Source organism: Lethenteron reissneri, chromosome 9 (genome assembly GCF_015708825.2).
Source record: "Lethenteron reissneri isolate LAM-NWPU_2019-01 chromosome 9, ASM1570882v1, whole genome shotgun sequence".
NCBI lineage: Eukaryota > Metazoa > Chordata > Hyperoartia > Petromyzontiformes > Petromyzontidae > Lethenteron > Lethenteron reissneri.
In genome coordinates this window covers 5,768,219-5,782,089 of record NC_083787.1, presented here as the reverse complement: position 1 = coordinate 5,782,089, position 13,871 = coordinate 5,768,219, and the positions used below count along the sequence as shown (strand labels likewise).

Genomic DNA, 13,871 nt, shown 5'->3' with positions numbered 1-13,871 from the left:
AGTGGTGGAGAGGGGACACGGACTGGGTAGGTCGTGATGATGTGCGTCATCAAGGGTTTCGAGTATAAGTTCAAGAGGTGTATTGTGCTCGTAGAGAAGGGTTTTTTTAAAAATGAAATACGAAAACCACTTAGGAAAATTAAAGAGGGACAGTGTTATTAGATGGGCGTTTGAGACGGCACTAATGGCTGCATTACTGTACAGATCAGAGAGCTGGGTCCATCATACTCTTTGGTTCTTTCGGTAAAGTCACGTAGGTAAAAAATTAAATAATCACGACGTTTCGATTGCAACACAAGCAATCATCATCAGGTGTGAAAATCACAGCTAGAACATTTTCACTTTCGTAAAAAAAAATTCACTTTAGTAAAAAATTTCTAGCTGTGATTATTTTATTTTATTTTTTACCTACGTGACTTTACCGAAAGAACCAAAGAGTATGGATCCTTGCAGTCACAAAAACGTCAAATCTAGAATGAACAGAGAGCTGGACTTTTAACGGAGCATCCAGAAAAATAAACTTTGGTCCTTTCAAGAGAGTTGCGTTCGATGTTTGGGAACCGAACGGCAGTATACGTTACACAACTTTCAAGTTCTGAACGAATGCAAATGACAATAAAGCGTTGTTGACGTCATTAGAAAGAGGAGGTTTGCGATGGGTGGTGGGACACGTGATTGGCCTAAACATTCAAGAATAATCTTTTGTTGACAAGTCTGGAGACTCGGGAGATAAATGAATAAGTTTAACATGTCTCTGCAACTTCTGCGCCATCATTTCATGTCAGAGATGAGATGCGTTGGACGAGGTTTCCGTTCTAGACCTGCAAGAAAAACAAAATTTAATAAACTGCATGAAATCAGACCCTAACCCAAACCATGCTGAGAAAATAGCCATAGCTCAGGCCAAAATTACCTTGCAATAAGAGCACTGGCTATTTACAAAAATTATACGTCTCCAGTTTATTTTCTCAAACCAACAGTCGACGTGCAATAATTCAAGAGATCTGTTGACATATTTGAGCCAGGGATACCTCTGTAAGAAGAAAAAAATATCAGTATAATTTCATATCACACGTGTGATGTACATAAATTATCTCACATTTTTAATCTGGGTCGATCGGAGCATGAGGCTCTGCAACGTTATTGTCCGTGTTTCCCATTGTGCAGCTCATCAAGGTCAGTCGGAGTGTGAGCACGTGTGTGTGCACTCTAACTCACGATCATCAGTGTAATCGCTGTATGTGGAAACTTCTATAGGCCACCAGAGGTACAAGACCAAGGCATAATTAAGGCTTATGGGCTCTTCCCATTGATCTCATTAATGGCAGTTGTAAAGTAAGTTTGTATGTTTTATGGGGCCAAATGATTTCCGCAAAGTGAACTCGCATGTTGTATTCCTTGTACCAAGCCTCCTAGAATTCTGCGTCATGCTAACTCTGACGAAAAATTCTGCCGTGCGTGCGAGTCTTGTGTGCACGATGAGGCTTAAACATATCGCAACACATCTGCAACAGCAGAAAAAAACACATTAGTCACGAAATAGCAACAGTGGAAATGATGATCACCAAAATTTGGGTAGAGGATCAGCTCAATGAGTGTTAATGTTTTCTTGCACACGATGTATTCCTAAACTGATGTTTACATATTATGCAATTAAAAATGGTAACTATTAATATAACGAATATAATAATATACATTAGGAAACTCTATAATAAAATGTGAATCCAGTGAAATTACTGAAATATTTTTGTTCTTCATTGGCATAAATACATTTCTGTAAATGTTTAAAATAAAACTGGCTATTCAATATAATGCAATATTACACCGTGAATAAAGATTTTTGTAACGGTTTTATTGCCCATGTTATTTTAGAGCAGCAATTAACCAGTGTCTTTCCTGGATCGACTCAGAATGATTTCTTGCATCTGGGGTCATGACCTCCTGAACGTTATAATTTTCCGTTGATACGAAACACGTCAAGCCGTGGCTTGTAATTACACTACCCTCCAAACTAACTGCAATCAAGTGTCCAAAAATTACGATAATTATCATGAGTTATTCGACATTTCCTGGCAAAAATAATGCATTCCACTTTTATGTTTCCTACATCCATAGCTAACCTCAATGTTGTTTATATTGTCCGTACTGCAGTTATTTATTTAACAATTACCGTCGTTTATTAAATTATAAAAGATCCGGGAAATGTCAATTTTGCATCTTGTGCATTTCTACGGAGGATGACCCTAAAATTGCAAGAATAATTATTGCACATTAACATAATCGGCTATTTATAATTTCAGAATCACGTCCACCTTTCACACGCGGAGCAATGTCGAGCGGCTAGCTCGCTGAACCGCTAATCTCAATAGGCCCGGTTTAATTCCTGTCGATGCGCACCCATTGTTCACCTGTTCTGCGTCTCTTTTCGGCCAGCTCAGCCTAAAACGAGAGCCTGTTACAGTGAGCAGAGCATCAGCAATGTGAAGATGTACGTGGCTGAGCACACCCCTGCGTTTGTCTCCACAGTTCCGCTGCTTACATGTGCTCGCCTTAATAGGCGCTCGCTAGCAGCACGTGCCACCTAATTTCACCTCTGTAAAAAAAATGGCATCTTAGTCCACGTGTAAATCTCGGTGCGTTGGTTGCTGCTTATCCGAGGTGCCGTTCCTGACCGCAACCGCTCTTCAGCTTGTATCAATGTTGGGTAAACACGATTTAATTTACTACTTTATTTACCCAAGAATGTCAGTGTGTAATGCGCGTGACGTCACTTCACATCGACCAGCCCCCCTCATTAATAATCATGAACAGGTGACGTTTACTACATCGAACACCCCCCCTCATTAATAATCATGATCAGGTGACATCCTCCAAATGGACACCACCCCTCATTAATAATAATTAGCGGGTGACGTCACTCCACATGGGGGGGGGGGCGAGGCGCCTCCTCCCCCCTCCTCGGCGTCAACTCACAGCCCTCTCTACAAAGGCAGAACCCTCACGTCACGATCCCCGTAGCGCTGTTGAGGCATCGAAGTAAAAAGGACGTCGTGATGAACAAGGGATTATAACCTTTAAATGCAGTAGGTCTGTGTCACCGCGGCCTTACAAATTGCACACGAATTGATGCAATGAATATATCAAGTCGTGGTCTGCTTTTCGCTTGCAAGTTTCAGATTTACTGCAATACACCCGTCCTTGGACGGGCAAAAGGCGAGTTTATTATAAGAGTGTACCTTTGGTCGCCACTGTTAATTGTCCGCACGATTAATTGGAAAATGTATCACAGCTCATAGTTGCAAGGTGACACGAGGTGCGTTCCTGCTGCTATACCCCCCCCCCCCTCAGTGCTGGATTTCTGAGTTTTGGGTGTAAACGTTTGAAAACCCTCAAACCCTAAAGGTGCCCGAGTCTGGAACGCTGTGACTGTTAATGCCTTCATACACATTCGTGTCTATGATGTAAACGTCAAAAATGAAACGGTAACAATATCTCCCATTAGCAGCAGTTGCACTTTAACAACTCTGGCACCCCCCCCCCCCCTCAGCCAGTCTACATAACAAAGGCTCAGTCCTTTGTTATGTAGACTAGCCGTAGTTTCAAGCCGCACCAACCTTACCATAATAATAAAAAGGGGGCCTGTCCTGGCCCATCCCCCCCTCAACCAGTATATATACGGGGTAGTATATCTTGGAATTTCTCATTTACTTGAAACAGCAAGCGTGCTGTGACGGTTCCACCTGAAGACGGAAGCTTGTGTTGCCTCCGAAACGTCGTGATTTTTGTTTTATTTTTTATTTTACTTTTATTAATTTAAATTTTTTTACCTACGTGACTTTACCGAAAAAACCTAAGAATATGAGTCCTTGTGGAAAGCCAACGGAGGCAGTCAATCAAAAGTGCGTGTCCAGATCCCTCCCTTTAGTAAATATTACGAATGTCCTCTCGTACCCCAGGTATCCCTTGCAAAAGAAACAGCCCATTGTATGTTCAGTGGCCCTCAAATGCTTCTGTTTCGAGTGAATGCAATCTGTGCCTTAAATGAAAGTTTAACCGTACAAGTGATAAGAAAATCTGACGCTGTAATTTTATCAATGGTGGTAGGGTTATTGGTGGACTTTGTGGTAGGCAAAGGTAGGCCCAGTGAAATAAACACTTTAGTTTATCTACGGTGGTATTAAACCGTGATAATTAGTCAATAAATAAATAATTCGCCATCCTGCTGGTCGTTGCGGGTTTGTTGAATGGGGCCCGGCACAGGACCCGTACAGATATAATTCGCACGTGGCATCCTTGACTGGGAATCAAACTCAGGTGGCCGTGTTGATTGTGCAGTGCACCAACCACTGCGCCACCGGCTTCCATTGAAAGAAAATAATGTTATCACGTTGGAAATTAAATAATTGGCTTTATCTGTTATCACAATTGAGTCCAAAGTACACTTTTCATTTTCGCGTGGGAGAAGCTGTGCAAGTCACAGTCGCAGCATTCACTGGGGATGGTGACATTTTCTTGGTTTTTTCGGTAAAGTCACGTAGAAGGGAAGTAATAAAATAATAAAAATAAAACATAATAAAATAATTCTCACGACGTTTCGGCTACAACGCAAGCAGCCGTCTTCAGGTGAAGAATGAGACGGCTGCTTGCGTTGTAGCTGAAACGTCGTGAGAATTATTTTATTGTTTTATTTTTATTATTTTATTACTTCCCTTCTACGTGACTTTACCGAAAGAACCAAGAAGATGAATCCCTGCAGTCACGAAAGCTTTAAATCGAGATGGTGACATTGTTTTACAGGGCAGTACTTGCATAAGCCACTTCTAAACCAGCCTGGCACGTCACTCCACGTCGCACACATATGGTCAGCTCTCGCTCCACACATATGGTCAACTTTCACTCCACACATCGGGTCAACTCCGTTTTTTGCGGGTAGATGATCCAGATTGAAATATGTGCTTGGGGAAAAATGTATAAAATCTCTATGCACGCCGGTATAATTATTAGCAGCTCCTGTCTTATTCTTTGGTTCTTTCGGTTAAGTCACGTCTAAAGATTAAATAATAAATTAAAATAATAGCATATTACGACGTTTCGATTGCAACACAAGCAATCATCATCAGGCATAAAAGAAATAGCAACAAAAATCTAACTAGAAAACTATAGACAGACATACAAGCAGACAGACATCACAAGGACACACAGAGAGAGGACACATATCGGCACAAAGAGAGGGGTCGTTTCTGTGACGGTCCCTTAAATATAGAGAGGGGGGGGGGGACGGAGAGAGGGAGGGGGCAGAGAAAATTAGCATATCAATGAGTGGACGGCAACGTGCTGCTGCGCAAGTAAGATGATGACGTGGCACGGCACGCAAGCTTGAAAATTAGGAGAAAGGCACACTAAAATTAAAAAACCTCGCAAAATATCGAAATGTGATGTAATGCAACACAGAGAATCGGTCAACACACAATTAACGCATAGCCTGGTTGATTACGTATTTCAAAGATTGCTAAGTTAGAATTTAAGTGTGAAAATTCCAAAGAGAGGACACAGGCAGAGAGAATAAATAGCCAGAGAGAGAAAAAAGATAAGCTTAAAACTTCCCCGTAGAAGTGGTTCAATCTTAAATTCCTGCAGTCACGAAAGCTCCAAAATTAAGCTCCTGTCTTGTTAAGGGTCAGTGACCACAAACGGCCACAGCTGAAACGATGACTTTACGGAGTTTTAAAAACGAGACGGGACACTCCTGGTGTCGTCTGTACTCCCATTCTGTGTGAAAATAAAAATAACGATATACGTTTCAGCCTAATTTATATGTGTTTTGCATGATTCGAGTTGTGTTATCTGGACCACCCCTTCACCCCCCCCCTCCACTTTCACCAGATAACTGAGAGATGCCTGTAGTTGGTGGCTGTGTGGATTGATATCGCCAATACGCTGGATAGTTGTGAGCGACTTGTGCCAGTCAGTGGTTGATAATTAAAACTGTTTTGTTCAACAACCGCACACTAACCACACGGTTATCTGCTGCAAAGAAGCAAAATAAGTGTGGGTTTAATCCTCTGCAATAACAAGATCACAAATGTGACGTTTGGTTTTATTCGCTAGTTTTTATTTTATTTCAGCGTATTACTTGATTTCACTTGTGTGGGTTTAATTTAATCCAGCAGCAATGCATAGAACGTACAATTTAATATGTGACATATAGGCTGGAGCAATGGTGTGTATATTATGTATGCAAGTGTGTGTATTATATATAGTACTGCAGCAGTGTGAGAACTTAAACCGATGTCGTCTCCGGGAAAGGTCACAGAACGGAGTGACTTGTTTCTTTTAAAGCAACGACTGTACAAGGTTTTCCTAATTCACACCACCACGACCCTGTGTTTATTTAACAGATATACTGTACGTGTAAGTCAAAAAAAGTTATTTAACGCACCATCCAAAAATTTCTGGGCAGTGGAAAGATTACCTTTTCAGAGTCAGAATATTCATTTACGCTGGAGGAATCCGATTAGCTATGAAGCTATTTTTCACAGGTGTCCAGTAGTGGCAATCATATGAGAATAAGTGCATTGATGTTAGGTTGGTTGTACTGAAAAATTAAGAAATACCGTGCCCGTGTGTGCAATAGTGTCATAAAAAAGAAAGTCCCCGTGTAGCCTGTAACGATGTTGGGGCAAGTGCTGTTAGTGAGCACATATGAAGGCTCGGAACGGCACACGAGGGATTGGGTGGCCAACACCACGCCCGGACGGCTTTGTCTCCCCAGTGGCGATGATTGCACACTGCACCAGATACTCATTTGAGGCTGAGTCGACCGAGGGGAGGTCCACGATCAGTTCAGATAATCGTCACTGGTCTTGGCCGTGAGCGGGAATCAAACTTGGGCAACCGGGTTCGTCGCGCAGAGCGCTAACCGCTATACGACCGCTCCCCTCAAAGCACACACACAGGCACATGCACACATACACACACAGGCACATGCACACACAAAGACAAAGATCCCCCGTATAGCCTTAACAGACTGTAGGGGCAAGTGCTGTTAGCGAGCACCTATGAAGGCCGGCACGGCACACGAGGGGGTGGGTGGCCAGCACCACGCCCGACCGCCTTTGTCTCCCCAGTGGCGATGTTTACACACCGCACCAGGTACTCATTTAAGTCTGAGTCGACCTAGGGGAGGCCCAGGACCGGTTCAAATAATCGTCACTGGTGTTAGCCGTGAGCGGGAATGGAACCCGGGTCGCCAGGTTCATAGCGCAGCGCACTAACCACTACACACAGACACAGGCACATGCGCACACACACAGGGTGAACCAGCCTCTTTAGCTTCCGTCATCTCACCGTACGATCCGTCTCGCAATCGCCTCAAGTGCACTACTTGTCTCACACAAGGCATGGCAAACGTCGCTTCTCTGGTGCAACTCCGGCCACCTGGAATTCACTCCCTCAGACTAATGCCCATGGACTTGCAGAGACTCGCACAGAGACCCAGAGACTCACGCAGAGACCCAGAGACTCACACGGGGATGTGTAGACTCGCACCGAGACGCATTGACTCGCACAGAAACCCCTACAGATTCACACGGAGACCCAGAGACTTAAGTCAATGGCCATGAGTTTATACGTTCACAAGGACGAACAAATAAGACTTTGTGCATCTCAGAATGGTGACTCAAATGCAACTTTCGATCACGTCATACAATCAATAGGCTAGACGCATGCATCTCTTGTTTACCAGTTTTAATGTATACGTGTGTATTTGTGTGTCATTCCTTGGGCAGCCCGAGTTACCCATTGCACGTTTTATTGCTGTGCTCCCATTCAAAACAGCAAACCACTGCAATCTGCATTTTGAGATTGAAATGCACGCAGCCATTTTATCACCTTAAATTGCCTTGCCTAATCTTCAACCTTGTCTGGTGGTTGCACATTCACTCGTGGCAGGCTATCTATCCAATTGACTGCGACAGTATATCAGTAGGTGAATTGCATCAATAAAAGCACACGGGAACTTGCATTTAACAATCATTACTATCGTGAGTAAAACACTAAGGTGGGGTGTGATGGGGAAGGCCTTGGTAAAGTGGACAGAAAAAGGAACAGGGGATAAAGAGTGAATCAAGATGGGCAAGACAGTGTTGTAAACATAGCAGGGAGGATGGTATTAGCAGTATTACAGCAAAGCCCAACATTACAGAGAGTGGCGTAGCTTCATCGTCGAGGTCACCAACACTCAGGAACGATAAGAGACGGAGAGATTATTAGTATTAATGCAGCTCGGTGCTCTAACATGGACCTCGTAATGGCATGAACCTTGCTCGTTGTTCAGTGTGAGCGAGTCTTTACCCCTGGGTCCCCTGCCGTCTTTTGCCATCCACGGTGGGCTGGCCAACGTTTTTCTCCGCCTTCGAGAAAGCCGCTTTTTCGCAGGGGGGAGATATTTTGCGGTGAGCGAGATGCCTTGCGAGTCGAGCGGAAATCGCAGATTGTGCCGGAGCTCGCGGCCCGCTGCCGAGTAACGACGCCGGTGGCTACGGCGGCGGCGGTGGCGGGCGGGCGGGCGGACCGTGCCCCCGGAGGTCCCGTGGCTTCGTGCACGATGGATGGAGAGAATCCATGTGGCTGCGTTTGATAACCCCCACCCCTCCCCCGTGCGATCGCAGGATTGAGCTGCCGGGCCGGACGCAAGGCCCGGCCAGACCGCTCAAGCGTCCGTGTGAAATTTAACGGAGTGCGTGCATGTGTGCGTGCGCTCGCACTCGCGCACACGTACCCATGTGCGTGTTTGTAACCTTTTTGCGTATTTGTGGAGTGGTCGCGCAGAGGTTTGCGCTCTGAACTGTGAATCCCAGCCGCCTGGGTTAAATTTCCAGGCATGGCTAACATCGGCAACAGTGTAGCATCAGAACGTATTATGTGTCTCCCCACGGCCAACTCGGCCTTAAACGAGTAACTGTTGTGGTTTATAACCACCGCTCGAGGTACTGGGCCGGATGCATTGCTGTCAAAACCTCTCCCTCGTACAATGTTGCCCTAAATAGGTGCTCGCTAATGGCACTGCCCCGCTAGTCTATACGGCTGCCTTTGTCTATTTGTATATGTGTTTACGCACTTATTTTGCGTGTTATAATAATATACGATGGAGAGTTGGGAATGGTGGCGCATGGCCGTGTGATCCAGCACTGAAAGCAAGGTTTGGTTGATCAAACAGATTTGTGAAGATGATTGCTTGTGTTACGATCGAAACGCCGTGATATTTTTATTATTTTTCTATCTACGTGGCTTTACCGAAAGACCCATAGAATATGTCTCCCAAACCCGTTGGGCTGTGATGTGGCCAGGAAACAGCAGAACATCAAGTGGGTTTTTTAACCCATCTGTGCGAACTTCTCAATATTATCCTATTATATGAATGCGTTTTCTCCCAAGTTCTCCAATTTACTCCCATATGCAATGCCAGGACTCATCAAATAGGAATGGCTTGGACAATCTTGAGACTCAATAAAGCTTTTCTTGATGAAGAAACGACCCTGCAAAACAATTTAAGATTTTCTTTTATATTTCCTTCCCTTTCCTAAGCAAGACTCACAAGACTTTTTTCAGGAGGGTCACGTTCATTGTTTGCCCGATTGCCTTTCGAGTAATTTTGGATGTGGGAGGAAGTGGGACTTTTGAGCCAAAGCCCATGGGTGCAAGGTGATAACACTCGCACACCACACATGTGGCTTAAGGGTAGCAACCTACTTACCAAACTGCCTTCTGCAAGCACATTGCTGCCACGCAGATGCGGGCGTAATGCACGCATGAGCCGGATAAGGTCTCCACGTGAGCCACCAATTCGAATTCCGGTATCCAGAAGAGGGGGTTGCATGCAGGCTGAAACATATCTTGGCATAATTGTATTTTATATCCGTGCATTTAAAGGATTGCAGCTAGAAGGGGTTAATGTGCGAGCGAGCCAAGTCGGGCCAACGCCTCCAAGTAACAGAAGACCTCTCCCTCTCCACGCCTGCGCCCGCAATTTTAAGCTACACGCACTCACGTGTAAAGGCACTTGGCCTTTGTGTATTGTGCAAAAAAGCATCGGCCTTTCCTGAAGAAGTGCATTGTGGTCCTCTTGTCGTCGGTCGCCCACAACATATGGTTCAGCGAATGTGACCGATTGACAGGCAGCAGTGACGCAGTGTTGGACAAGTGTGGACCGGTTTTGTCTTTGTTAGGACTCATCAGTACTACACAGTCACCGACGCTCACTGCTGGAAAGTCTGCTTCTGGGAACCGGTGAATTTGGAGTAACCGTGGCGCCAATTGGCTTGGCTAATGCCAACACCAACAACCGAATATGTAAATAGGGAAAAAAACCCCATGCCTGCACTCGCTCATGAAATGGATGACGGGCGTTAATTACACACAAATGTTAGTTACCGCGTCCGGCTTGCTGGGCTTGCAGGGATAGATTGATGGGGCAGCAACTGAGGCTAATCCGCTCCAGTATATTGGTGTCGAAAGACGTCTGTCCTGCTTCAATGAGCCTTGAATGGTTGGGTATCTCCGTTGGTGGTCCTGAGCCAATGGTTCAAAATCCTGGTCCATGTCACTCAGAGGAGTCTCTGTTACGTGGAACAGTTTCTCAAAATGAACACACGTCTTCCAGAACGACACAGTGATCATAAACGTGTATACATTGACTTGCTGTGCAATCATTTAAGATATATTAATTCGCATCCAAACAATGCATCAAGTACACACACGAACAAAGGGATGCGTTATATGTCCATGCTCAGTACTTGTAGTCGTACACGCATGTGCATGTACTTACCTATGACTGAATCGCCCTGATCCTTCCTGATCTTGTCGGATTTTTTAAGTACTGTAAGTAACTTGGGAGGAAGACTCCCTGGGAATAACAGATGTTGCAGACTTTGGCTTTCAGATGGGACAGGAGTTTGCAGTACAGCAATGGATTTCTGACTCCATCTATTTGAAGCTTTGAGTGTTATCCCCTAATATTTGTTGGTTTTTTCTACCACATGCCAAACACTCATACGTGAAACTTTCCGGTGTAGGCGGCCCTCTTGAGAACGAGCCTTCAGCCCTGCGTAAAACTCTTCCCGGTAAATAAATAGTATCAAATTATTATACGCGCAATCGTCATCGAATCAAATCGGGACATTAACTAATTTGCATGCGTACATAAGCTTTGCGTAAACTCAATACAGCACAAATATGCGTTGGGTGCTTTGTATAACCAAACAAGTGAGCACACTCCCCCCATGATGGGAGCATTTAAGTGTAAACGTTGTGGCTGCCGATGTTCAATAACAGAGCTCAGCCCTTCCCAGAGATCTGAAATTAACTCGAACTAAACAATTTTTTCATTTTACCAGGTAAGGGGCCCCACTGAGTTCTATATCTTTTTTTTCAGAAGCGACCTGGCTACAAATGATAGCTCAACGAAGTGACTTATCACGTTGAAATTTATAGCAGTAACCAAATACTCTAAACGCACGTTTCTAAACGTGGAGGGATTTTGTTTTTTCCCCATAGAAAAATCCACACGACCACAGGGAGAATGTGCAAACTCCAAATATTCAGGCGTCAGGTTCGTGATCGAACCCACGAACTCCCGTACATCAGGCGAGGTCGTTAACATCTCGCCACCGCGGCGCCCTTGCAATCTGTTTCCAATGAAAGCATCGGCGGGGAAGAGTGTACGACGAGGCTGCGGGCAATGGTGGCCTGGCACACTCCATGATGAAAGGACGCTTAAAAACTGACGCGTGGCCGCTGCCAAGGAGCTGTGTCGCCTGAGTTTTAATTTCCGTCTGCTGGGCGGTGGCGCTCACCCTCCCTTTCGCCCGCCCGCCTGCCTGCTCGTCTGCCCGCCCTCACGACCAAAAACTCTCGCCCTTCCTTGCCTTCTCTCTTGCAGTTGTTGCTGCTGCTTGCTGCAGCACGAGCGGACAGATTGGGCCCTCTAAAAGCAGTGGCCGTGGCGAAAAAGCGCAGGCTTAATTTCTGTTGGTGAACACGCCGGCAGCAGCTCGTTCACTGGCAGCGTTGTTTTAGCTCCTGGAATCCGTTTAGGACCCCGATATCCTGACGGTCACGTGGGGGGGGGAGAAGCCTTGCGGCTAAACGGTTGCTTTGACGTCAGCCTCCTCGTTCGGTGGCGGCTACCGCCTCTCTGTCTGCTTCTGCCTTCAGTCCCACACAAACACTGACCCCCCTCCCCCCACAGCCATCCTCCGCCACCCACCGTCCTTACTCACCCAAGCCCGCCTCTCTACGGTTCTTCTGCCAACCTGGGCCCATAAAGGGCAGTCTGCTGGCAAACTTTGATTTCGACTTGGCACAACTTAAGGGAGTTCAGAAATGTCTTTCTTCGGAAAGAGGCTTAGTTATTACAAGAGATTGGCTGTTCTTGATTTTTTTCATCTTTATATATTTTTTCCCCTCTCTTTTATTCTCCTTGGGGGGATTTACAGTAAAGAATTCTTTAATTCCTTAAGTGGCGTCTGCCCGTTAGTGTAAGTACTCTTCTATACGGCTACGTTTCTCGGTTTTTTTTGTTGCGTTCCGAAGCGGTACCGCGAGTAGAGTTGGTGGCACAATGACCGCCCATGGAAAAATCAGGACAGTTGAGAGAAAAAAAAAAACACTTAATAATATTCTCTTGAAATTTGAGTTAGAGGTAGAACTTTTATTTAATAGGTACTCGTGTAAATTGGAGAAACAAAATGCAAACTGCGCCAAGCAGATTTTTTTGCCTTAAGTGAACCTTTCCAAGTTCGAGCAATTTAACCTTCTGTCTGACGTGACAAATGCTCACAATGCTCCATTAACCCCCAAACTCTCTGAATTACCGTAATTGCTATGAAAATAAATGAACGAACTTCCATGTCGTGGCAAGGTTAGTGAACCAAGCACCGATTGCTGACTTGGGCCTAAATCAATTTGGTAGGAAAATCACTCATTCAGGTTTCTAAGTGAGAAAGTGATAGATAAAAAGAAAACTCAACCATCTCTTAACATGCTCGTCACATATTCGTTTTTATTGACATGATTTGAACTAATGAACCCGAAGAGTGCTTGCTTTGGCGAACATCTTGCCAGGGTGCAATGATGCATTGATTGATCGATTAATAAGGATTTTTTAGTTTAAGATACGTGCGTCAAATTGCATGCCTATGAATACTCTTTTTTGTCAGCATATCTTGTATATGAAGAATTCACATGACCCTGGTAGCAATGAGCAGCCGCTAAATTTAACACGGTGTTAAAAAAAGTTGCAAGTCCTTGAATCAAATTGCGGCCATGAATTGTGACATTTCATTGGATTGCCCGTTGCATGATCCATGTGTTGGCTCTGCAGGTTTTGGAAGGGAAAGCTTTTCTGCCACGCACGATGGAAACATGCTGCCTCCTGCAATCGCTGCCCTCTTTCCCCTCCCGGTGTTTGGGCGTTCCCTGATAGCATTCCCACCTCCGTTTCTGTGCAGGTTCACCTGAAGGCGCCTATGATCCTGAACGGTGTGTGCGTGATCTGGAGGGGCTGGGTGGACCTGCAGAGGCTGGACGGCATGGCCTGCTTGGAGTTTGACGAGGAGAGGGCACGGGTAAGGGCTCAACCTTCTGACCTCGGGTTACGAGAATGAAAACAAAATCGCGGTCGATTGATTACATTGGTCAAAGAATGAAATAACTCAATTGTGTCCCTTATTTGATTACGCGGGGAGCTTGCGAAGCCGTTGGGGGCATTTATTCGTTTTTGTAAAAACTTGCCTATGTTGGCTAAAAAGAAGAGTGTGGAAGGGAGAGGGAGAAAGCGAAAGAGGCCGTGGAGTTTGCATAGCCTGCCAGCG

At 45.2% G+C, this 13,871-nt stretch overlaps 1 protein-coding gene across 2 annotated transcripts in view; it reads left to right on the top strand.

Annotated features, from left to right (window-relative positions):
- The window catches only part of CBFB (core-binding factor subunit beta), a 72,938-nt gene that overhangs the window by 35,485 nt on the left and 23,582 nt on the right, over positions 1 to 13,871 (top strand). For both annotated transcript variants that reach the window (XM_061548782.1, XM_061548781.1), the window contains exon 4: positions 13,509 to 13,625. In XM_061548782.1, coding sequence (XP_061404766.1) covers positions 13,509 to 13,625 — 117 coding nt within the window. The remainder of the gene's footprint in view (positions 1 to 13,508; positions 13,626 to 13,871) is intronic.